At 38.4% G+C, this 27756-nt stretch overlaps 1 protein-coding gene across 1 annotated transcript; it reads right to left on the reverse strand.

The window, feature by feature from the left end:
• Positions 1 to 27623, reverse strand: RAB40B (RAB40B, member RAS oncogene family). Its single transcript, XM_033000296.2, has 6 exons — positions 27049 to 27623; positions 5247 to 5307; positions 3243 to 3303; positions 2281 to 2358; positions 1560 to 1782; positions 1 to 1135 (listed from the first exon to the last, which is right to left on the reverse strand). The coding sequence occupies exons 1-6, from the start codon at positions 27188 to 27190 to the stop codon at positions 864 to 866; spliced, it is 837 nt and encodes a 278-aa protein (XP_032856187.1). The 5' UTR covers positions 27191 to 27623; the 3' UTR covers positions 1 to 863.
• Between the last annotated feature and the right edge of the window lie 133 nt (positions 27624 to 27756).

Here is a 27756-nt window from a genome sequence, read left to right on the forward strand (position 1 = left end):
TTTATTTTCCAGAAACATTTATTTATTTTTTAAACAGTGTTCTTGCCTTATAAAGCAGATCTTCTAGTCATGTTCCTTTTACCACAGTGTCTTTGGCATTTTCTTCCTAGAACTTTCTTGTAGAGTGGTATAAAATGTAATTTATTTATTTTTTTTACCGAAAAATAAGTATTTAAACCACAAATTAATCCCCCAAAGTATTAAATAACATACCAAAAACTTTATCAAATCTATTACATACACTAATGGGACAAAACCTTGTGTATGTGCATAATAATTATATATACATTTTTAGCTTAGTTAAGTTAGTGCTTCAAAGTTATCAGGGAAGCTTTACAAAAAAATCCAAATGCACAATTGCAGTATTACTAGAATTTGTCACACTATTTGTAGAATTTAACAATGTATACAATACATTGCATTTAAAAACCTCTGCCTGAATATGCAAACCGATGACTCATTCTTACATTTTTGAATAGTTTGCAAAAAGACAGGATTTTATACAATTACACAGTAAGTCACTTTCCAGATTCCATGGATTTAAGAACTGAATATAATAATTATCCCCTACATGAAAACACATCTACTAGTAAAAACAATGGCATCATGCACATCAGAAACTAAAATGCAGTATGAAAATCCAACAGCAAAATGTCACATCCTTTCAGTTGCACTGAACATGTCATTCATTCCAAAGCAGCATTACTGTAGTGAGCAAGCTCTTAAATAAGACTTATTTTTCTTATTTTTGCCTATGTAGTGTGATACATACATAGAGTGTGCTCAACCATTAAACAACGAGACCTTGTGTTCAACACTTCACATGAGGGGATTCCATCCAGGTTCCTTTTCCCACAGAGAGCTCAAGAAATTTTACAGCTGTTTCTAGTACAGTTTTTTGGTGGGCTCTGCAGTGGACGGATAATTTTAGCTTTCTTTAAGCTGTTCCTTTTATTGATGTTGCTGGATGTGAGGGAGTATGAGCGTCCATGCATCATCCTGGCATTAAGGCCGTTTGCCATGGAGAAAGATTTGAGATGGCTTCTTAAGGCAACAGGGAGAGGCAGCTTGTCAACAAGATGCACAGGGGTACAGGAAACTATGGCACGGCAACAAAGGTCTTGCAGACTCAGTACTTAAAAACAGACATAAAACTTGCATTATAATAGCATGCTTCTGTCAGCCACATGGTAGTAGCATACCCAGCACACTGCATGCACTCTATACTTCCAGGATGAATTCTCATTTCTCTTCCCACACGCTTTCCCACATATACATTACCCAAAATATCTGCTGCCTCAGTTTCCTATTTATGTCTTAATACTTAGATGACTGAGCATCTAAGTTCTAGGAAAGGTAAGTTATTTCCCACAAAAGCAGAACAGGTTATGCCTGCAGAAATATATTTTCTCTTTAGAAAGTAAATTGCACAGGGTTTTTGACTCTTCTTTTTTGATGCTGTTGCATCAGGGTTAAAGCTTCTGAAAATTATTTTATACTAGTAAACCATAAACATTAGATAGGACTAAATTTACACATTTTCAGTGTATATCGCTTACCCTTGTTCGGCCTCCAGAGCCTGTCCATTCCATGTCTCATCAATACTATTCTTGCTAGCTCAGTAAAGGACTCTGTAATGTTGAAATTACAAAGTGGACTGACTTCAAAAAAAGTCATGCCCAACCTCTCAGCATAGGCTTGTGCTTGTTCAGTAGACACTTGGCGCTTGAAGGCCAAGTGAAGGCGATTTCCAACCAGGATTTTTGGTACACCAGGAGCATGCTGAGCAAAGAGAAGCAATAAAAAATTAATAGCTTGGCTTCCATTTCCATTCCGCCCCCCCCCCCCCCCCGCTCAATTAAAACAAGCAAAAGCTTTGTCAAGATTTAAAGACTAATTGGCAGGTTGGACCAGATGATCTCTAGAGGTCCCTTCCAGCTTAAATTACTCTCTGATTCTCAGATCTAAAAACATCCCTCCCTCAGAGAAGACAAGCTTGCACAGATGATGTGGCAGAACTATAGCAAGACTAGGACTACAATATGAAATCTTTGCCCTCCATATGGTTTCCATCAACACCTTTGAAGAAATCAGACACTTTAGCTGATAAGTTTTCAACTTTCTAGAATTGTAAACATAGAAAGAAAATTGTAAACTTGGCATCTCGGATAGCTCTGTAGTAAGCACTGCCTGAAAATGCCAGTAAAAAGAGTAGAAAAATATTATAAGCAGCTGGTCTTATCTGTTACAGGCTAGTGACACTCTGGCATTGTACCTTACCTCATCTATTTCTTTTATCCATCGATCGATTCCATCAAATGACCAACGATTTGTAATATCATACACTAGTATTACTCCCTGTATTAAAAAAAAAAAAAAATTCTAAGTTTAACAGAGGCATAACACAGAGAATACTATCTGTAAATTCTCCAATTCTGAAATAATATTGTAAGATGCTGAGCAACTTCTCATTGGATCAAAACCTCAGCATCCTGTGAAACCAAGCCCCATCTCTGCGTAGATTACAGATCAGCTAAGGGGCAGAAACCCTGATGTGGTTTTAGGGTCTAATGTATTGGTAAATATTTCTTTTTATAGCGGACAAGTTTGGTTGATCATACACACATCACAAGTCACAGCAAATAAGTATTTTTGGTGACATCTGGTAACTTGAAGAATCAATCCTGTTTGCAACTCTGGCACACAACAGATGCAACTCATCAGAACATGTCATGAATTATAGCAATACTTTGAAGTCTGAAGCTACAGTGACTTTTAGTGTGTCTTTTTTATTCTTATTATTAAATTTATTTCCTTACAAGTCATTGCACTTCATCACATTTTAGACTGTGTTTTTATTTTTCACATCACTCTTGACAGTTTTATGTTACCAATTTCTCTAACTTGGCACACAGTTTTAAAAAGTAGTATTAGCATTGCTTTCATGTGAACAAAGTAAGATAACTTGCTTAAGTTATTGAGGTAACCAACAAGAAGGCATAAAAAAAAATATATCCCTATATTTTACCCCGATTCAACTTCAATCTCATGGATTTTCCCTCCACAAAAGAAAATCCTGCCCATTGTTATTGCCCATGTTTTATGTTGTCTTCAGACTATTATTACTGAATCTGGACACAATCTACAAGTGAGCTATAGAAGCCATCATGATGGTTTGCTAACTCTGCTTTCATTCATCCAGCAACCATTACTCATCACTGAGAAAACTGTACTTTCCTTACCTGAGCACCTCTTGAGTAAGACCGAAATATGGTGCAGAATCTCCCTTGCCCTGATGTATCCCTAAACAAAATAAATTACAGATAGTTTTAAAAGACGTAGGTGGCCTCCTAAGCTAAAAGTTCAACTCGATTAACCTATCTGTACTGATCAGTATCAGCTCCTCTTCTATTAGTCACGTAGTAGCAGTCACTAATGCATAAGAGCTCTTCTCGCACTCAGCAGTTTTTCCCCACTGGCATTCTGCCCTGTCCTCTACATTTCTCAGATTTCTCAGGATAAGAGGACAAGAACTTCAAACTTTATTCTTGTGATTGCCCTTGGAAAACAAAGGCTATTACTCAAGTGTATGTATGCCACTAAACTTTGCATTGAGTTCAGCTTGAAGAGAGATTCTGTTTTCATAGCAAAAGAAAAATGGGAGGAAACAATAGCTAATCATCAAAGAAACTAATGGAAAAATGGTATATTCTTGATTACAGCAGCAATAGTTCATCATGAGTCTAGTATGCTGAAGGCATCCCATCCCTACAGAGACACAGACAGCGCAGAATTTCAGAAAAGCATGCACCAAAAAAAAAAAAAAAAGAAAAAATCACTGCATAAAGTATTTGGAAACAAAATCAAATTTATAGTGAATAATGTGATAAGAAGCAAAATTCCATAAAGACTTTTTGTGGTAGATTATAGATCTTCAAATGCAAGACACGTATTTCCGTATATGGTCAACTGCAGAAACATTTCCAGTCTGCTATTTTAAGGAGTCCAAAGAATATCCTTGCCCTTCACAAAAAGAATTAAAAATTAAAACATCACCTTCCTGGCTGCTTCTCAAATAAGCTTTATGTAGTGTCTTTGCTAAGATACATAAAGTGAAATACAGAAGAAGAAAAAGAAGGTAGGTGAACAAAATATCAAGTAGTGAAGATACCATATAGCAGAGTACTATTATCCATTATTGCATTTAACATTCAAAACATTATTTTTAAAATCATATGGGCAAAAACAATCAGTGAGGAATAAATTAACTTAGCTCTGACATATAGGCATTTAGCTCCAGTAATTAAAGAAGTTTCAAACAAAAATAAACACCAAAATTAATGTTAAAGATAAAAATGGTACAGAATTGTCTCTAGGAGGAAAAGGATATAATGGTAATAATTAATTTTCACCTCCAGTTCTCTACTCTATCTGAACACTACTTGTTCCCAGAACCTGTTTCTCTGATTTATCTAAATTATGGTTCCTGAGAAATCACACTCCATCTCCTTTTTGCTCTTCACTGACCTTACTTCTCCCTCTTTTATGCCATGAGTTTAGGGAAAGAAGAAAACAATGTATTTAAGAGGCAGCAATGTTGCTGCACTTTTCAAGTTGTATCACTTGCTGACTATTACTAAATGAACCAGAAGATGGCCATCTTCAAACAACCTGAACACAAAAGCATGCTGACATCAAATATTTGACCCTACAGGAAAACTACAGGCTGTAAAATAACTTTATTTCTTCTCAACATATTTTTGTAAGGATCAGATCACATCAGATTGCATATCAATTAAATTATATGAGCAGTAACACTGCTTTTTTTTTTTTAATAATACTGTGGTTATTTAGTTCATAATTACTAATAATAAACTGAGCAAAATAATGTTGCTATACAATCACTGTATGCTTTCTAAAGTACTTTCATGGTTCTCATTACATATTTTATAATCTTTGAAGGCACTTTTAATCTATCTTGAAGGCACTTGTAATATTTTATGCCTTTCTTCTGCATTTGTTACAAATCTCATGTAGAGAAATTGCAAAGTTCCCTGTTTTACATTAAATAGATGCAAAATGAGGTAAAGAGAAGGCATGACATACTCAAAGGGCTAGCTGCCTGGCTCACTCTTCCTCAGTTGACAAGATATTTCTGAAGCATAAGGGAGAACTCCTGCCCTGAAGAGCTGCAATTTTGTTTCTTTGAAATATAAATTATGAGGAAAGGTGGAGCACATGCTTACCAGAGTTGTAGCTTGATTCGCCGGCCATCCAGAAGAATTGTTGTAGTCTTATAATCTATACCTGTGGGGAAGACAGTCATGCAAATCTTAGAGCAGCTTGCAGGTGTACAATACACACACAGACAGTTACAGATTTCAAAGAAGCTGACCTTAAAAAAAGGTATCTGTCATTAGTACTCCATGAAATACATATGGATAACAACTGGTTCATATGAAGTTACAAAGACCTTTCATATTACTTAAGATTGGTCTGTTCAGAGCAGATGCCTCAGGTTCCCTTCAGGTTGATAAATGGCCTGTTTCATTCATTATCATGACAATATATATGCTGAAAGTTTTGTCTCATCAACAAAAGAAGGTAGAACTAGGTTTTTGCCTTTTCTCTCATACATGTGTTGCAGACTAAATGCTGCTCTCTTCCTCTATTCCCTAGCTTTACTGCCTCTATCATTTCTTCCTTCCTTATCATCTCTGACTCACAGACAGCTCTTATATCAGATACACGTGTCCCCCCTCATATAAAAGCCGCCAGTGGTGCAAGAAGTGGCTTGTATTTTGTCTTCCAGCCTTTCCCATTCCCCTTGATGACAGCCTTCTCAGCCCAAAGACCTATGCAGCCAGTGTCCAGCAGAACGCTGGCAGGTTCCATTTAGTCCTCTCCATGACATGCCCAGACCTTGTGGTGGTTGAGCTACAGTACCTCTATTGGATGAGCTGAAGTACTGCAGTGTTGAAGGGAAGTAGGTATTGTAACTATACATACTTACACATGGATACACGTGCACATATATAACTCACCTCACATCTTTATAGTACGTTTTTTAGTCTTTGCAAACAACTTTCAATACTACATAATATTACCTTTTTACTGATAACCTGACATGCCCCAGGAAGCAATTAAACTATGTAAAAACGAGCTCACATCTAGCATTGCTGTTTTCTTGGGCAAAATGGGTGAGTTAGTTTCAGTTATATTAAGTAAAACTAATCAGAAGCAGTTGTGTAGCTGCAGTTGACCCCTGAAAATATCCAACACCATGCTAGGCTTAATCGAATATGAACACTGTGCTTCAGTACTGCATCCACAAATTGTATAATTATAAACATTAAAAGAAAGAGAAGCTTTTATTTTATTAAATGTTATTTTAAAAGTGTGCATGTAGTATTCACACTGTGCAGCCAACCAACACAGTTTCACTGGTAAATGCATTTTTCTCATGTTTTCTTTGCTGTGTCATAGTTAACTTCTTGACTTGAACGTTTATTCACAGAGTCCTCATTATGAAGTTTGAAAAGCATGGAAACTACCTCTGAAAAAAAGTACTAAAATATAATGAGACTTGCACCTTTAAAAAAAAAGACGTGCTTTGTTTTTTCAGCATAAACAAAACAAGGGAGTAAGAAAAACACATTGTTGTAGAAAAACAAATGCATGCATAAGAGTGCCCTAATTACTAAAGATTTCAGCACATTTTTTACCAGAGGAACAGGGATGACAGTGCTGAAAATGATGCTCTAAGTGTAAGATTCATTATTATGGGTGGCGTCAACATCTGGAACAAAAAAGTTAATCTATGTATCAATGTTTGTACTGATAAACATAAAAATGCTTACCAATAAGATTTTTTTTTTCTGTATTTAAGGGGGAAAGAGAAGTTTGAAAGTTTAATAAGAAAATGTTTCAATTACTTATATCACTCTCACAAAGAAAAAGTATAGCATAGCATGGCACATAAACAAGGAATGAAAATCTGTCTCAACTGCAAGCACAACTCTGGGGAGACACCTACCATGCAGGAGACTTACTCTCTGGCTGAAAACCTGCTTTTTTCTGCAAGTTAACAAAACGGACTTCCTGTTACTTCTCCGGTAGAGTATTGCTAAAGTGCTGCTGCCAGTTGTCATGAAGAGATCCCTGAAGCAGTCACTGACAGTCAGTTACCTCCATTTTTGTAAACCAAAAATAGGTTTAAACCCTCTGGCAAAAATAAGCAGACACAGAAAAAGAAGCCTTACCCACCACTCTTTTCCTCAAGAAAGGAGTTTGTAAGACTAGGTCTGGAATAAAGAACGTATGTTAAATTACCAAACGCAAGTTAATGCAAGGTAACAGTTGTCAGCGGAGTTGGCTCCCCCTGTAGCCATAGGCAAAGGAAAGAGATGCATCATTTGTGCTTCTAAAATTTGCACCATACTAAACCGCTCAAAAGGCATTTGTCACATGTAAAACGCTGAAGCAAACAAAATTTGAGCCCATTTTATGAAAACAACCAGAAACCTGAATTCACTAAGTTATAATCACAAGACACTACCGTTTAAAAGGAGATATGGATGTGTTACCCCACAAAACATTCTCCTAGTTACAAATCAGGATAATTTCCTGCCCAGAGGTCAGTGCCCCATTACCCAGTGCAGCTATCTTCAGGTTTTAGTCTCAGGACAACTCATTTGTACACAACTATCACCAATTTGTCCTCCAGAACAGACACTGAGGTACTCTGAATGCTTTTATTACACAGCAGAATAGCATCAACTCCTTTTTTGTCACATACCTTTTGTAACATAGACACTAAAGCATAGAGTGAAACAAATTCTTTATTTCTAGTACAAATAACCTCACTTCTCTAATTTCCTGGCTTCTTGCATGCCAAAATCTACATCTGTAGATTAAAGAGCTTGTAGTCAAAAACTTTCATAGCAATATTAGCAAATCATTTTTACTTCTGTATTGTATTTGCTAATGTTATTAGTAGAGTTAAACCAGCTTTAAACTTTCTAAGTTGAAAGAGATTTAAAAACAATTTTTGAAGGACAGTTGCACTGCAGTACTATTAATTAAAAATATTTTTATCTACGAATTTGACTTCTTAAATGGTTTATGCCATTTCTGGCAGCAGTAGCAACTACTAAAAATCTGCCCAATTTGAAAGCCAAGAAAAACAGAGGAGTGTTAAGTCACCCTGCCATAGCACTACATAAATGGGTATTTGCAGTTCTGGGAGCAAGGGCATTTCTTAACTGTGAGAAGCCAAGAGGGATTGCCTGTTACCAAGAGCCTGGTAAGGAAGAAGCTAGCAATGACCAGAGAGGTAATAGAAAGTGAGCTTAAGAAGCAGTTTTGCTGTGATACAAAGACCAGGTAAGAAAGAAGATCAGGAAGACAGAGGCACTGTGATGCTAAGTCACACATTATTAGGAAGCATATTTCAAAGATGCCACTTAATTTCTATTGCCTGCAGGATAGTTCACTTGAGTCACATTTGCTACTCCCACTTTTACAAATGAATGAATGAATACATCTTATTGTTAAGTAGCAGTATATTAGGAAAGAATCTCTTGACACAGCTCCTTCTAGTCTGGCAGCAAAGAGAGGGAGCTAAATTCTTCTAATCATTCCAACTCCTATCAGAGGCTGGTTCAGTGCCATGCCAACTTCACAGTTCGCAGATAAGCACGGAGCTGAAAGGCCAAGGACGGCAATAATAGGCATTTCAAGCTTTTTGCTTACTACACAAGTATGAATTGAAGCATCTTCTGCATTTAATTCTGCCTCTTACCTATACATTTGGAAAGATACACACACAAAAAAACCCCCAATGTATTACACTTAGTTTTGGGAGACTTATTTTCCTTTATTGGCCAAAGTGTTCAAGTTCTCCAGCAGTATTAGGAAATAGTCAAATCTACAAACCACTAGTTAAAATAAAAAATAATAATTAAAAAGCCTCAAACCTATAGACAAAGTCTTGGGACACTGAACAGACTAGGACATTGAAACTGTGCACTGCAAGAACAAGTTTTATCATTTCAGAAATTCTTGAAAACATAAAACATGCAGAACAAACCCTGCATAACACTATGTAACTCATTCCGGCATCCTGTGATACTGCTGATATTTCCCGCAGGGTGAAATACCTCCACTAGTTTATCTAAAGTTAATGAAGAGTCACAGACCATGTTTAGCAAACACTGACACATCCCACACAGTGAACGGACATCCATCATTCTGTTAAAAGACATACCAAGCATAGAAAATTAGTATTGCATAGCTAGAGGATACACAGCTGAATAAACCTGGCACTGTGCTTTGCACCGCAGACCATAAACTGCAAGTTGCTCATGTTTATCCATACACATAATGCAAAATGTTACCCTTTTTTTTTTTAACATGACATGCACAAGACAAGTCTGAAAAATATACTATTACCAGCTGCTGTTTATGAAAGCATCTTACCAGTTTCTCAAAAAATTTTTCACGAGATGGATTCAGAAACTTCCTTATTCTTCAGCTATTATACAGACAGAGTAGTCGACAATATAACCTGAACATCTCTGCAATTAGCATTTGCCATTGATTAAGAATAAAACCAAAAAGCCTTTTGCCATGAATCATCAGGAACAGCATGAAACCGTAACAATGAGACCAACAGATGTGGATTGTGCTGCTGTAGAAATCAAATGTCCTTCCAGAACATTATTCACTCATTTAGTAGGACAGAATAGCTTTGTTTGGATATGCAACTAAAAGGTATCTCTATACAAGAAAGGGAAGAAAAGGGCTGCTAAATCAAAAAAGTTCAACTTTGAAGTAAAACAGAAAAACCTCCCAGTGCCTAATACTTTCACATGGATGTTTGTTAATAAAAAATATTTACCTAAAGCCACAAATTGAAGTTAAAGAACTTGAAACAAGTCACTATCCTTGCTGAAGGGTTTGGATTGCTTGGATCTAATTGATTTGTAACAGATTTTGTTCTTCGCAAACACAAAATTAACAGATAGAAAACAAAGAAATATTACTGAACCCAGGAATGTAGTAAGATTCCCAAAAAAGCATTCAGCTGTTTGGTAACAAGTGCAGTAAATAGGAAGCCATCCTCTCTGCATCGATGCTTCACAGCCATTACCACACTATCACTTATGCTTCACTGACCACCCTGCATTCGTGTCAACATTGAATATTTTAAGGCTTCCTGTGAATATCTGCTTCTCTTGGTAGTGTATCAAAGTTTCTGGGCTTTGTGATGGGTCTCTTTAGGGCAAGATCCTTCCGTCACTGAAGTTGCTCATTTTGTGTTCCACCAAAGCCAGTATTATTACACCAAAAGTATTTTCTCTTAATACTTGAGATTGAATGACCTACAGTGTGACTAACAGCCAGTTGTCTAGCTCTGCAGCAGTGAAAAACACACTGACTGACTTAAAATTTGAAGCAATGGACTACAGACCAACCACTGGTTGTATCTTGATAATATAACAGAGTAAAATCCATATTTGTCCCTCAAATTTTTTCATAGGAATGGGATGTTAACCTAATGTTTTAAAGGCTTGGAGCTTGTTCTGCATTTGCTTTGGACCCGTGTTTCAATTTTAATGTTATAGGAGAGGGGAGAAAGAAAAACAGGGGAAAAAACCCAAGAACTTTAAGACAGATTCTTCAGAGCTGTGCTTTACCAATTCAGCACTGAAAGATTTTATTCAGCAGCACATTTGTCTTAGAAATGCTCCTAAACCCAACCCTTTTTATACCTGAGAAAGTACAGAATATATAACTCTTCATCTTTGAATGTGGTGCTGTTGCATTTTAGCTCATAAATACTACAAGAACTGGTTTCATTGTTTTTACTCATTCCTCTTGATGTGTCCTTTCTTTAAAGTTTAAGGCATGTTGTTCCTTGTAGATGTCAGATTAGCAGCTTTCAGATTTAATTAAAACAGAATCTAACTACTTCTAAATAATAATAATTAACAATAATAAAACATACCAACTCCCTGCCTCCATGGCCTGACTGCCTGCCAGAGATTTCAGTGTTAAACACCTTCTTCAGCAATCATTCACTCCATTAGTTTGTCCAAATTAAACATTCAATAATAGTTATCTCAGACACGTACTAATGTCTCCTTCCTACTGTCTGTTTCTATGCCAATAATTAAGTGTCTACAAATAAATATATATACTCAGTGGGACTCTGGGCTCATATTTTACAAAGTCCACTGAAAACATCCTTCAGGTTCAAAGACTGCTGACTGCACTTCAAAAACACAGTTTTAGATTTCAGAGAGTGCTTAAAACCATTTTCTCGTAGGCATGATGAGAATTCAATGGTCTCATCACTTTCCACTTTAAGTTTCCTCAGCTCTTCATATACGTGTTAAAATTAAAGTCTAATATTTCTCTTCAGAACACCTTTGTAACTGTTTCAAGTGTATTTGACAAGTGGCACAACTTCCATTCATTTATTGTTCACAAATGAACCCACAGCATTCTTTTGAATCAAAATTCAACCAAATTTTAAAAACTAAGCCCCATGTTTTCAACATTCATGATGCAAAGTTATAAACTCTTTGTAATAAAACTGGACTATATCTTTTGATATGTAAGCACGAAGGTCAGGTTATGTGACAGTCATATCTGCCTTCTGCTTGCCATTTCAGAATAATCACCACTTTCCAAATCCCAGTTTTTTCCATCACACTTAATTACTGCAGTAAAAGCCATGAGTTTGAAAAGCACAGATTGCCTATTTGGATTGAAATAGAGACACTAAAATTTTAGATCTAGATTATATTCTTCACTTCATTAATCCAGCCATAAACAATTACAAAGTCTCACAACTAATTCACTCATTTCAATGATGTGACAATTATCCCATTTTTAAAAAGAAGATATTTGTATCAGAAAGCTCAGATTTATATTTAGCTTTGTTTATGGTCACAGACACATGCCCCAATATCACAATCTCTCCTTCAGTACACCTGTTTTCCTTTAAATATTCCAAGGAATTAAGTTTACAAGAAATCTACATTTAAAAAAACAAACGTGCACTTTAACAATTACATAGAAGCTTTTCACAGTTACAAAATTTTGAGGGCACCAGATTAAAATCTGAAGATCTCGGAGCACTTCTAGCTGGCTCTAGTCCAGACTGTTGTCCTTTGAACCACATCAAATGGTATAGGAGTAAGAAGTTTGACACAGCTTTATGGCATGCCTCCAGTACTAATCTGAAAACAAAATTAACTAAGACTCCAAAATCCACATAAACTCCTCAAAATTACTTAGTCAGGCTGCTAATGTACAGAGGCAATAACTCAATAAGGTTCTGTTCATCCTCCTAGTACCAGCCTTAATAAGTAAACAAGTCAATACTTTGCATATTAAATTCACACCCTCCCCCAAAACAACATGCAAACAACTTGTTACGTACATGGGGTTTTTTAATCATGCCTTAGCTTGCAGTATTTCTGCTTAGATGGCTAAATAAAAACTAAACATTCAAAGCAGACAACTGTTTGGAAAGAACTATTTGACATCAGCTATCAACTTTTAACCAAAACTAATGAAAAATGCATTTCCATTCACATTAAGAGGAAAGGAAATAAAGATCCCAAGATCATTGTTCATTCTCCTCTGTCTTAACATTTACTTGTCAACAACAAAGCAGCCTCCTTACAATCTAAGCCCTTAGAAATTCATTTTATAAGAAGCAAGAGAACTGTTCCCATCCCCCAGGTCAGGAAGAAGCAGAACCATCATTTCCTTTTTTCCACTCCAAGAGAAAAGGATATCGGATGCATACGGTAAGCTTGTCAAATCAAATGTTTACCTACAAGTTGCAGCTAACATCCTCAGATGAAAGATGCTATATATAAACACGTTGTTGTTTATAAATAGTAACACTGCAGGAAAAGGGAATGTTATTAATAGCACTACTGACAAAAAAAAAAAAAAGTTCTTCCTCTATTTCAGCACATTTTATTAATAACTTTGAAATAAATTGGGAAGAGATTAATATGTCAGTGCCAGCAATCTTGTAAGTGAGGTGGTTTTTTTCTTCACCCTTTTTTCCACAGATATGAAAGAATCAAGTGAAACAAGGAGCCTGGGGTGATCAGTGATCACCAGACACTCTGGTGCCTGGCACATCTATATTCTCCTGCATTTTCATCCTACTACTCATGCACAACACTACAACTCATGCTTCTGACTAGAAAATTCATGTTAAAAGACAAGATCCCCAAAACTACTGACAGCTCTGGAGAGGGATTGGGATAGGATTGTTATTGACTGGTAGCAATTATTAGCCAAAGTTTTTTTAAATAGTTATTTAAAGCCCATAACATCAGGTTATGATTTAAGAGTGAATGTGGATCACTCAGTTCCCTACACTGGGAAAGGAACACACTGCTGGCAGAAGACAACAGACACTAGCTTTATGATTTCCCTGCTTGTCTCCAACTCAACATACAAAAAAGTAACATCAAGAAGTTCCCAGTTCATAGCCATTAGTATAAAACAGCAACAATACTTTAAAACAGCTCTTTTCAACTTAGGATTTACATTTTATAAAAATAATTGCCCTCAACTTAGTCAATTTAATATCAAAGTAAAGCCAACCATAACCTAGCACCAGTGAATTTAATTTAGAAATTAACCTCTATTCTAAGTACAGGGGGGAAAAAAATGAAAAAAATTCTTCTACGATGCCATCTTCTTCCTGTTGCTGTTCATCAGTTCCTATAAGAGCTGAATTGCAAGAAGAGTTCCTATGCATACATCAGACATGTTGTTAACAGCATCCTATCTTCTTAAAAAACTTGGTTACATTATTTTCAAAGAGCATCAGCTCTCAAGGGCAGCCTCTCATTTACAATCCCATCTCTACTCTCCTTGCAATTAAATCAACTTTCAAACATGATTCTTTGCTTCATCTTCTTTGAGATACACCTGTATCCCAAGAAACAGCTATGATGTGGTGCTCTGCACATCCATGGAAAATACAGTGAAGAGAAGCTTGGCCAGACCCCCAAAAAGTGGAATAAGTTTTATATTACAGTTGATTGTCCAGTATTTTCAGTGCTTGTGGATATCTTCATGATGTATTAATTATTTATCATAAAGCTTAACAGTGGGGGTCAAATCATTCTGGTGCATGAGGAAAAGACCAGAAGGCAAGTTACATATATTTTAAAATCCTACAAACTGAGAAAGAAACGGGACACAGCCATGCAGAACTTGCCCTTAGTTATATCTTAAACACTAGGTTTGACATGAGGCCAGAATCTGGAAGGAAGAATAGTTTCAAACCTACCATAAAATATTAAAAACAGATGCAATATTTCACATTTTACAATGTTTTCCAAAAGAGGACAATGACCTTTTATGTCTTGACACTTCATTAGCAGCAAACCAGTTCAAAAATAATTGGCATGAGAAGAACTGCAAGAATATCCAGCCACCATTATTCTGAGCTACAGGTCTAAGAGCTCACTGAGAACATTTGCAAAACTCTCCAAACTCTCCCTAGGCTTTAAATCAAGTCTCAAATATAGGACTCTAAAGAATTAAACCACCACTTTCAGTTAAGCATATCAATACATCATAACAATTAGAAAAATCATAATTGTTTCATAAACATAAGTATGTTACAAAATTGTAAGTAATACTTATGAAAAATGTCAAGATATAACCAAAGTTTACAAAAAACAATCCAAAGAGCCTACTCTAAGATGCCATCAATACTCCCAGAAGTCACAGCAGTATGTGGCACCAAGCATAGTAAAAGAAAACAAACAAACAAACAAACAGATTTATTTTGCACCCTACAAAGCACTATTTGTTGAAAGAGGAAAAAAAAATTACTTGAAAAATAATTCTTTGAGCTGGACAAGTAATGAATTCTGTCATTATGATAAAGTGAAGATCAAAGTGGGAATTCACAACAAGTAGGTGTAAGTGCAATAATTTTGTTTTAAAGATGCCAGAGAGCAAAATTCATATTGTTATTGAAAAATTATTGTGGTTATCATGCAGAAAATATACAACCATCATTTCCAAAGGACAGATACTTGAAGAGGAAGAGCCTTCAAACTAAACTCCAAAACAAGTAACAGAAGACCAACTGCACTTCTTAAATTTGGAATTCCAACTGAAACACATGCTGCAGTAAAATGGGCTTTATAGATAAAGTTACAATTAACTCAAGGCATTCCCAAGTCATGAGGTATCTTCAGGACATAGATTTCCATTAGAAAAATGAAGAAAATTAAGTTTGGCTTGGATTATGCTTCCACTTCCGCCCCTCTCCTTCTCCCCAGTTATTCCAGCAGAAGAGCTGCCAAAGTTATAACTGTACTGCTTTTCCAGGACAAAAAAATCAACACAAAAAGCTAACAAACTATCTTTGTAAGGATTGAAAGGACAAAGACAGACTCTACATTAATGATAGAAAGCTCTTTTTCTATTCATCATTTAGTTTGTTTCAGTTTTTCAAAAAATTAAATTAAACTCATTTCAGGTGAATAGGATCAAAGGAGCAGCTCCCCTGGGGGGCCGGGCTGAGAGAGTTGGGGGGTTCAGCCTGGAGAAGAGAAGGCTCCGGGGGGACCTTCGAGCGGCCTCCCAGGGCTTAAAGGGGGGACAGGAAAGGGGGGGGGGGGGGGGGACTCTGGGTCAGGGGGTGGGGATGGGATGAGGGGGGACGGTTTTGCACCGAAAAAGGGCAGATTTAGATGAGATCTAAGGCAGAAATCCTTCCCTGTGTGGGGGGTGAGGTGCTGGCCCAGGGTGCCCAGAGCAGCTGTGGCTGCCCCCTCCCTGGAAGGGTTCCAGGCCAGGTTGGACGGGGCTGGGAGCCCCCTGGGCTGGGGGAAGGGGGCCCTGCCTGGGGCAGGGGGGGGTACTGGGGGGGCTTTAAAGTCCCTTCCAACCCAAACCATCCTGTAAAATTTCAGGTTGAAGCAATCTCAGAAAGTCATCTAGATCAACCTCCTGCTCAAAACAGGGTCAAATACGAAGTCTGGAGACTGCATAACCCCTCTGGGCAACCTGTTCCACAGCTTGGCTGTCTTCGTGGTAAAAATGTTTTTCCTCTAACACATTCTGAACCTCCTGTTTCAACTTACACCAGTTGTCTCTTACCCCCCCACCACGTACAGAGCCTCACTGTTCTCTTGCTGACCTCCTCATGAGTACCAGGAGGCTGCCCTTAGGTTACCCACCCAAAGATCTCTCTTCTCCAGAAAGGGTAGCCTGGAGCCAAACTTCATTTAAGTTGTTAAAGCTGCAGACTTTTCTTCACTTAAAAACTATGTAATTACTTTTCATGTAGTCTTCTGCATTGAACTAGCCTGTCTTGCAGATGTTGAAGACAAATACAGCATAGAGTGATAAGTGAGTCTGCCTGTAAAACTATAGTTCTCAAACAGTACTGGATTAAATCCCTGTTTGGAGACAAAACCCAGAATTTATATGGAGAAATTATTACACCATATATATTATTGGACTCTAGATTTTTCTTGCTCCGAGACTAACATAATTCTAAAAGGAACTGTGTCTCTTATCGGAATGGAAAAAGAAAATAAATTTTAAAGTTTAGAGGTTATGAACTTGTTTAAAATTCCATTTATCATGCTTCTATTTGACAAAGTACGTGTTCAAGTTAAACCACAATCTACTAATTCAGAAGTGGTTTGAAAAGTCAAGGTTGTGCTTTATACAAACTTCACTTAGCATATTTACCAAAGCAAACATACAGAAGGATTAGAAGAACAGGGTCTTGACTGACTGAGATCATGCACTGTGTATAGAGATTGCTAAAACAATTAGAAAATAAATTCATATATCCAGATATCCATGGTTTTGCACCACAGGACTCTTGGTACACTGACTCAATCATTCCACTGAATGCATCAGCTACATGAGCCTCTTTTCCTCAGTCTAGTCTCGAGAGAGTATTAAAAAGGCTGCCAGACCTGCTGGGTCTCTTCTGGGTTTTCCAGCTGGCAGTTTCATATTTCATGCACTTAAATATCCCATTTTAAGGCAGTGCATAAAGTCAGCTTGCAAACAAAGTATAAGGATGGGCACAAGAGATATATTAACACCTCATTATCCCTAAATTTTTGAAGGGATTATTTTGATTCAAAACTTATGGTCTAAAATATCTCTACACCTCTTTTTATTTCTTTTAATTAAACTGTTTCTTAAAAAATAGTTTCTGTATGGCTCATTCACTATAAAAATTGGCAAATTACACATATAACCCTCAAATACACTTATGACTGCTCCTTCAATATATTTTTTCAATATACATAAGCATTCTTTGCTATTTCAGATTTGCTGATCTGGGATTACAAGTCAAAATATGTTGGTAAGGTCAGGGTAGGGCTCTTTGTATGAAGTCATAGCCCAGAGAAAAAATGAGAGCAATGGCAGAAGCATAACAGCAAGTTACTAACTATTAAGATGTGCTCAACATACCTAATATAAAAACTGGGAGAAAATAAAGAGGTAAAATCTTAATCATAAACCTGGAACATGCCACACAATAAACACATTCTGGTTATTAAATACAAGTGATCAGATTGATTCAAAGTGTGAAATATCAGCTGCAATTCATCTAGTGCAAATGTGTCGCTCTTGGACTGCAGCTCACTTTTCAATGTTGCCACATGTTCAGTCTCCTCCACATTTACATCTGCACTCACATGGGGCTAGCTAACCATATATTAAGAATAACTGGAACTTTTTAATAGATAGGTTATCTTCTTCTGATCCAAGAATGAAAGTATTTTTACAAAACTTTTCTCCAAAGTTTTGTGTAGTAAAGTACATTTAAAATATATGCACTATTTTAACAAACACAGTTAAAACAGGCATTTATGGCATCAGGAGCTTATGTTATATGAGTATGAACCCAAGACCCAGAAATAATTTATTGGGGGAAACTCTAAACATTTTGATTTTGCATCAGTAAACATCTTATCTTACAGCTGCATTTTTCTGTAGGGTCATAGCAGTCCAGAGGTGTGTCTACACTAATCTGTATGGAAAGTTTCAAAGGAGGTCACAGAATCCCACTAACTCTAGTATAAGAGAAAAGAAATGCAGTGAAATGGTTTCTTTATATAAATTAGGAAAAAGCTATAGAAAGTTGCAACTATAATTTTTAATTTAGGAAGAGCACACAGATTACCCATTTTCATAAATGAAGTAGCTGCAAAGAATTCTAAATCTCCAAATATTGGATTAGGAAGGTTGGCAGGCACATGAGGGAAGCAGACCTCAGAAAGCAGCCAGATTTGCATGTTCCTCCTAAATAGAATCTCTCTTACCATTTTTAACAGTGCTAGGCTAAACGAGCTCAAGATGACACTTCTTATGTTCTTAATTTAGAAGTCAGTTACTTTTAAAAACACATGGAAATCTCTATTCCAGAAATTCTCATTATAGTTACTCCGCCTCTGCATATTAAACTACCAGTTTCTACTTTGAAATCCAATGTTATACAAATAATTTTAATGTCCAAGATAACTCTGGAGTAACAGCCTTGGCTCTTCTAGTGGCCTCATGCTCACCAGCTGTTGCTTCATCACCTCCATCTTCTGACACCACTTGCTGAGTTCACACAGCGCGTTCGTATCAGCACTCTTCAACGGCAAATCCCACGCAACAACAAAAAATAGCAAAGCTGTTATACTGGCTTTTTGCTTAGCACAAGACTACATCTCGTGAACAATAAATAGCTTTCTCTGCTTCTGACAACAAACATGATTCCAAAATCCTTCATCTTCACTGTTTATACGCCTACAAAACAGTAAGAAAGCACTGACTTGACAGAAACGTTTTTGTATGCATGCAAGGGTGTTTTCACTGCTAGGTCCTACCTGTCCTTCTCCAGTTGGAGAAGAGTTACTTCTCTGTCCTAGAGAGGACTCTCACCTGGCCTTGAGCACAGTTCAGACATTTGGTTCAGCCAGTCTGAATGTTATATAAACCAGAATGTGTTCTGCTTCCTTAGAGATCCTTTAGAGTTCATGCCTCCTGTAAAGAATCACTGACCAGATCCAGTGAGTCTCAGCTGAACACAGCACATACATTCCTTTTAACAGGGTGTATTCAAAGTAACAGTCTAATTAACATATCAAACAAGAATGTAATTATATCAAAAGCAGGTATGTACTACATTAAAGCTGTAAGGCAGCTGTTCTTCAACACACTTTGTCACTTGGCACAGCTCATTACTGATGATACTTTCTCTTTTCTGCTTAACCCACCCCACTAAAGTGGATACTCTCTTCAATACTGTCAAGATGAGAGCCAGGCTAGTGGCTGGACCTTTAAGCCTCCTCCATCCCTGGGCAGAAATGACATCCTAACTTCACAGTACCTAGTTTTCTAACTTTCCATAGATTTCCACAGATTTGAGTGACTATCTAGATTGTTCATGACAAACAGCTGTTGTGAACACCAATATTTTTGTGGACTTTGCCCTGAGTAGGTACTAAATTACAGCCAATACTGTCAGATTATTTTATCTTACCTTTCTGAAACACTGGACATCTAATATACAGTATATGTTGATAAATCAGTGTTTGAGCTGTAACAACTTCACTTATGAACTTGCAGCTCTTACTGGAGTATTTGACTGCTTAGCTTGCCCAGTTCATACTTCCATATTACAATATGTACAGACATAAAAGAAAGGAACAATTATTTGTACAGATGCGTTCTACTATATCAACAGATTTAGATGTAGATTTAAAAAGCCTAGCAAACCCAAACAAAACATGTTTGGTGTATTGTTTGAGATTACCCTTAAATAAAACCAGCGTGAGAAACATTAGCCCATGTTGAGTATTCTGTGTAAATACGGCATTAGTTTCATATTTTCAGTCTTATATTAAACAAAACCCAGAAGATCTGAATAAAATGGGATACAAACAAAACTTTGAAAGCTAGTTATTTTCTATTCTTGTTTAGCTCCCAGAACAAAAACAAATTCACAGCAATATGTAAACGTAATTTAACCAGCATATTGGATAAAAATTCTGGCACAGGCAAACACAATTTTGGTCAGGCCAAAACAGCTTAAAAGGACTCAATTACCTTGAAGTCTGACCACTTTTCAAAATATCCTGGACTTTGTCTTTCATGTTGCACACCTGTCTGGGAGCCGCATGGTAATTTGGGGGGGGGGGGGGGGGGGGGGCAGGCAGGTTTGTCACTTTCCCACTCCCTCACATCTAGGAAAAAAATAGGGGGGGGGGGGGGAAAGACAGCAGTAGCCCAAGGAAGACTGAGACAGGCAGCACACAGGGCTATTGAATGAACGTGCATGAGAAAGACAAAAAGTAAACTAGTGCCAGAGTGTCTTTTGCCACAACGATTTAAAGTATTACACGTAGCAATAACAGATATCAAATTCAGACAAGTGTGTGCAGGTTGGTGTTAGTCAGGAATCTGAAAAACATTTGCACGCTGTTAAGATTTCAAGGCTTCTTCATTCTGAAATTATACAATAATATGCTTGGCCAAAATTTAGGTGCTTGCTTTGTTTGGTCTTTTGTTGTTGAATAGGCCATGCTAAGAAACATAAAGGCCAGTTATTGGAAAAGAACAAGCTACACAAATATCTGGTTTGAATATGTGCATGCATACACAGTTTTGATTTTTTTCCTTCCGATATGGTTGGGTGAGGAGAGAGCTATGAAGAGAAATAACTCAAGCCTATTGGATTAAGTGCGTTTCAAAACATCACCATAAGATGACCCAGCTTCTGGCCTCCACGAAATTGTAAGAGACTTTTTGTCCATGAGATGGATATGAGTGCATGATACTTGAGTTGTAATATTAAAACAGATTATTCATATATTAAACCAAAGAGAAATGGACAGGTGTGCAATAAAGCAAAACTAATTTTATTCAATGTTTGACAAAACATATGAAAAACCATACACTGCCAAGCAGACCTAGGATGTATATTGCTCCATTAAATCAAGCAAGGTGAATATTCACTGTTTCAACAGATGTGCAAGATCAGCTAACAAATACAAAACCCATCCTTGACCGATTGACCTGACCGTCACAGGAAATGCTACAGTATCTTTTACCACATTGTTTACGAAGAATGTGGAAAATGAGGTAAAAAAGGTGTCAATTGGGTATGCTGCCACATGTCAGGGAAGAAAATATGATGTACTGGTCTCACAAGACAGGCAATTCCTAGCATGACAAAGTTAGCATGAGACTCCAAACTCAAGATTTGGGCACAGGGGAAAGGCATGCAAATGGAAGCAAAGAACAAAGCCAATGTGGATTAGAACATAAGCACCTTTTTCTTTTTTTCAGGATGTAAAGTATCTGACATAAGTAGTGAAATAATAAATGGTATCAGGTCAAACCAGGATTCACATTTTCAGCTAACATACACCTCATAATTGCCTGCCTATTAAAAAGAATTGCTACTCCACAATGCTACCACCTGGAAGAGACAAAATACAGTTATAGGTGATGGAAAAGGGGGAAATAATTTCCATTTTTCTCTTTTAAACACAGTGAAAGGAAAAGAGCAAGTACAGAGTGGGTAGCCATTTCTGTTTACTGAACTTTCTTCACATGCAATGGATAATACAATTTAAAATTCATGTCATCTTTCAGCAGTAAGCACAGATCTTGTAAGATCAACATTAAAGGGACAGTCATAACTAACATATTTAGAGTAGGATCTATTACTACTTTACAGACTCATCCCAAAATAGGTTAGATGTCCTATTTGAAGCAACTATTTCTTTCCACCAATGCCACAGAAGCCTATAGTAATGAGATAAGACACTAGATGTCTTTTAGGCACTTAAACTTGGCATAAGAAATCAAAGTTTAAATCCTTTTAAACTAAGATCAATGGTCATACAACTGAATTTTAACAAAATTCAAGGCCGGGGGGGGCGTGTCTGGGGAAATTCATGCCTATTCAACCTTTCAGGGAAAGTTACTTCATGACAGCTAAAAGTGATCAATTTTTGCTCTCCTTGTGCTGGGAGATAAAGTCTAGTCTATTTATAGGCAAGTATAATTAACCTCAAAAGATGTTTATTTACTCACAGATACTGGTGCTCAGCACCTTTAAATAGCTTCTGCTGGAGAAATCCTAATAGAATCAACTGAAGATTGTTCCTAAAGGCTGGTGTTACGTGCAAATAAATAGAGACATTTAATGATGTTGCCCTTAGCTTTATTGTAATCTTTAGATCATGTTGTGTTTAGGAAAATAATGGTTTCAAAATAAGTCAATGATAAGCAACTCTATTCATTATTATACTGGTAGGAAAACAAAACAATTTTATTTCCCCTTCCTTTCAGCCAAGCAACATTTTCAAAACATAGTTTTATGAAGACAGAACAGAGAAACTTAACATAAAATCTTAGTGTTAAGACTTTTACTTCTTTTAGTTCTCTATCTGGTCTTGGGTGCGAGGGGAGGAAATAACAGTCAGCTCACAAACCTGTCTTTTAATTTCGCATGTTAACAATATTTCCTTTTGTTTCCTTATTTTAGTTCGGGCCCATCCCTCCTCTTTACACCAAAGAATGGCTTTGATCTGCGTATTAAGTTATCAGGAAGAGCCACCACAAACTGTAAGTTTGTCTGCTGGGATGCGAGCAGCTGACAGCTATCCCAGTCTAAATGCTCCGGGTGCATAAGGGTAATCCCGCTCTCCCCGTAAGGTCTGTTGAGGCTGGGCCATCGTAGCTCCAGGCCTGTGTTCTAACCACTTCGTGATCGAGACAACCACTTGTTAACACCCACAGCTATTACACACCAGGATATTTTCAAGCATTCAGCTAAGGCAACGAATACCCCAGTAAAGTTCTCAATCTAGGTACAGACAGAATTTATGGGATGACAAACAACTGTGAGATGAACTTAAGAGGGTACAAAAAGGTCACTAGGTGAGAAAGGATGAGAGACAATTTGTCAGTTTAAAGCTGATGTTCCTGCACAAAAAGGAGTACAGAGCTCTGAACAATCATTCCTTTCAGTCCCTGTGTCACACAATCACACTGCAAGCATATGTTAGTATGAAAGCAAACCAGAATCCAGCTGGATAAAAATCTATTGGTACAAAACATCAAAATATTTTTCTAACTAGTCACAGCACATCTAGTCTAGAAGCAATTATTTCTTCTGAATTTATTCTGATGAGAAATTAAAAATGCTTAAAAGCAAAGTTTCAACAGCTCTCTAAGATCATTTTTGTGCAGTTTTTCTTACCAGGTTAGAGACCAAGTGTGCCCAATCCACTGTAATTTCAGTTTTGAGCAACACATGGGAGAACTATAAAGGCAGGTTACCCAGACAACTAACATTACTGCCTACCTGTCCATCTCCAAGATAGCTGCTTTCTAAATTATCTCTGTGAATCATATTCACCAATGCATCTTCCATGGCAGTCCTTACTTTGTTATGTTAATAAATCTTCTTTATAACCCAGAGCCTTTTGGTCATTAAGAAAAAAAATCAAAAACCAAGAGACTGTACTCCTTAATAGTTGAACTATGTCAAATGCTTTCAAACCATGGCTTGTGGACCAGCAGCAGCTTGCAGGGACTTGACTGATCACATGATTCTGGCTTCTCTTCCCATCTCCAGATTTCATATCATCTTTGTGTACTGACAGAAAACAGTAAGGTATAATGACTGCCATATTTTCTTGACAATGAGAAAGATGGCAGATTTATTTTTGAATAGTTAATAAAGTGCCTGTGAAAAATTAATTTGTGGTTTATATAATTAAAGTTTGAGCCCAGAGAGTTGAGATGAGACAGTTATATAGCTGCACACAAAGCCTTCAGGAATCTGATGGCTTAAAAAATAAAACACCCAAAAAACCACACCACAGCCCCCACTGTTCTAGTCAACTCCAGGTTTTATTTTACCTTCATTGTTTTCATCTGCTTAACTGTCTTTGATGCTGAAAACAACAACCAACCAAAAGGCTCTTGATCTTTCTTTGCTGATGAGTCCATCCTCACTCAGCCTTTCTTTCACCTCTCAATATCACATGGAGAATTTAGATTCTCCTCCTTCCCAAAGGAGAGACCACGCTCTGTTCAACACCCTGTCCTTCCCTATACCTACATACAAGGATCCTGTGACTCTACTTCTTACAGCACTGCAGTGCATCTTAGCAACACCTCCTTTTGTTTAGCACAAGAACAAACCCTATGTCAAAGCTAAATTCTAACTTTTTTTCCTCAACTCTGATGCGCTACTCTCCTTTCTGAAACCCAGCCCCTGTAACTTCAGGGTCTTCTTCCCATTTTATCCACAGAACTGGTAAGCTCTCTGAACAACTGGTCTTACTCAAGGCCTCATCTGTCCTTCATTTTGATCACCCTTTGTATCTCGTTCTTTCCAAACTTCTCAACGTTCATCTTCCCACCTTCAATTTACTAAATTTCAGCAGCACGAGTAACCTCTTTCCTATTGCAATACACATCAAATTCTGTCTCTCTTGCATACACATATTTAAACAACTGTCCAAATTCCCATGCTTCATCACATGAATTTGTTTGTTCTCATTTTCAAGGCCCCTCAGTACTCTTCCTCCCCTCAGTTGCTCTTGTCTTTTACCACATCATCTCTCTCCTCTTCCATTGTGGTCTCAAAGCTATTCCCTTTCACCAAGATCCACAACAAAGTTATGTCATTTCAAACCTTATACATGTGGCACATTTTGACAGAATCTAGACTTTCTCTAGACCATTAGACTTTCTCTTTAGAAACCTAGAGCTTTCTAGGCACCCAGCTGAAAGTGGTAGATCCTGGCAGTTTACTACAGACTTGAAAATGGTGAAAAAGTCATTGTTTATCAAGCTTTTTAATCAAGTTAAATTAAAAAATGAGTCATAATACCAACAGGATGTTTAACTATCTCTCCCTGCACCTCTTTTTTCATAGTCCTTGAGTCTGCACAGATTCCTCACAGATGCATCCTACACGGCCACGCTCCAATGATGTAGGGAAGACTGAGGGGATACAGACAAAGAAGGGATATCAGGTACAGACCACCAACTAAACTGGGCAACTTACATGCAGTGTCCAAAAGTATTTCAAGTTTGATGCATTCAAGAACATTACAAATTGAAAAGTGATAAAATATTTTTTACGAACTGTCACAGTTAAAATCCTTCCTTAAGTGAGACTAGACAGTATACTATGATTGTGTAAACACTGAGGCTCAGTGTGAACAAAAATTCTTAATTATGACACTAGTTGCATAAAATTAAAAAATCAGATTATATTCCTTCCACATTTTACTACCATCCTATCTGTTGTAACTGCTGTCCTCTTATAACTCATATCCCTCTCTTCAGACACAATCTCCTTCTTGGGGCTAAGAACTTCTTTCAGTCTCTGTAAAACAGTGACCTTTGCACAGCAGGCTTAAGTCCTGAATTACCATATTTGCCTAACCTTGTATAGTTCAGATTGACAAATATCCTGGTGAAGAGACTACTATTCATGAAATAGTGCATAAAACTTACAATCCTGTATGCATATATTCTGAAGTTATTAGTAGTGATGAAGAATTTCCAAGCTGCATGTTAAGTACTTGCAAAATAATTCAAAAAGAATATTTTTATTTCTTGGCTAGTAAGATATCTATTCACAGAGTTACAGTGTTAGCCACATGATTTAAATATTTTTAAGAGCAAAACCACAAGCATTACCAGGTTTACATGCATAAGCCTGAAGTAAGACTGATAAGCTCAGGAGCTGGTCAAATGTTCTCTTACTTACATCAAGACACATTGGAGACTGTGCTCCTCCAGCATAAGACCTTATAAACTAGATTGCAGAACAGAGCCAGACTAGGCACACTCTTCCCAAGCTTTCTGTCCCTTTTCTTCAACCACCTAAAGAGTAAACACACTGCAACACCCCAAGGAGTAATTCAGCAAAACTATTAAGCAAACATGTTAAAATGTACATTGATGCCTTCAAGGTACAGTCTGACTCATAAGCAATGGTACAGAGAACTCTCCTCCCTCCCTCCAGTTCTTCACTGTGAATCAGTACTATGAACTCAACATAATAACAGATCCTAAGTCAATGTAAAGCCTTCCAGTGAATTAACTAGTCACAGACCAGCTGTAAATCAAAGCAACGGGTAATTCGACAAGATAATTTGCTTTTTAATATGCCACGTGATAGATTTGCATGAGGGAAAAAAGTAAGTGAAACTAGAGCATGTTCTGGGCAAACAAGATTGGGGGAAAGAGGAGAATGGGAGGGAAGGAAAATAGAAAACCCCTCTTCCCCAAGCCATTAACTTAGTTTTAAATCAGTCTGCAATGTTCACAACTCTCAGTTCTGCAGACAGAATATATCTGGCATGGATGAGGCTCTTCAGTCGTGCCCTTTGAAAAGCTTAAGTGAAAGAACATACTACAAACATGAACCTTGATCTTAAAGGGCTACTATTCTGATATTAGGAACGTGACAGTGGAAAAAAAGGAGGAAAAAGCATGTCCTTTTCTGCTCTTTCAGTGAAACCAGTTTCACAGAAAATACCTTTGCTATGTAACAAAGATCCTTTACTAGAAAAACATTTTTTATTAGTATTTCCTTTTACTCACTGACCACAACAGAAAAACAACTGCTTAAGAAGATAAATCTTATCACCTTGATCAATACATTCTGTGCATCAAGAGCTTCTTAAACTTGAGCTCCAAAGCCACTTCTGCACACGAGATCACCTGCGTGGGGTTTTATTCCCCAACAACAATTCCACCTCCCTTCTGAAAACTATGTACAGCAGAACATCATTCCGCATGTCTTCGCCCTTTTCTCCTTCGGTGCTCCCTGGGAGCTCCCCAAATCAGCAGGAACCTGCAGAAGCAGCTGGTTTCAGCTGCTGGGGCGGTCGTGGGATTTCCCAGCCCGAGAAGCCGCCAGCAGCGGCCGGGGGGCCCGGGGGGGCGGCGGGCAGGAACCCCGGGGGTGCAGCTTACCCAGGTTGTACCCGTAGGGCGACTCGGTGGCCCCGTCCTGCAGGCTGGCCAGGATCTCCCCCTTGCCCACGTCGCTGTCACCCACCAGCAGGAATTTCAGCAGGAAATCGTAGGCTTTCACCGGGCTTCCCACGTGGCTCATCCTCCTCGTCGCTTCCCCCGGCGGATCAGCTCCCGCGGCCCATCCCGGGGCCCGGGGGGGCCAGGTCACGGCGGCGGGCGGCGGGGCGGGCGGGCAGCGGCATTCCGGGCGCTGGCGGGGCGGGCAGGCGGCAGGCAGCGGCGCGGTCCCGTCACGGCAGCGCCCGCCGCGCCATCCCCCGCCGCGGCCGGAGCGGGCAAGGCTGTCGGGGCGCGCCTCCTGCGGCGGCGGGAAACGGCGGTGTCAGCGGCGGCAGCGCGCGTCGTGCCGTGACAGAACGAAGGCGACCGTCTCCTCCAGCGGGGGGGGGGGCCCGCCCCGCTCCAGGCGGGGCGCTGCCCGAGAAGGCGAGGGAGCAGCGGGGCGGCCGCCGGGGCTCCGTCCCTCTCCTCCACCTGCGCGCTGCCGCCTCCCGCCGCGCTCTGACAGGCCGCCGAGCCCCGCCCCCGAACCCCACCATTGGGCGGCTTGTTTCCACCCCCGCCCTCCTCACCAGTCATTGGAGGGCCGGAACGGCGGCCCCGCCCCCTCCCGCGTCTACGAGGGCTCTGCCATCCCCTTCGCGT

Source organism: Tyto alba, unplaced genomic scaffold, assembly GCF_018691265.1.
Source record: "Tyto alba isolate M040663 unplaced genomic scaffold, T.alba_DEE_v4.0 Super-Scaffold_39, whole genome shotgun sequence".
In the NCBI taxonomy this organism is placed as follows: domain Eukaryota; kingdom Metazoa; phylum Chordata; class Aves; order Strigiformes; family Tytonidae; genus Tyto; species Tyto alba.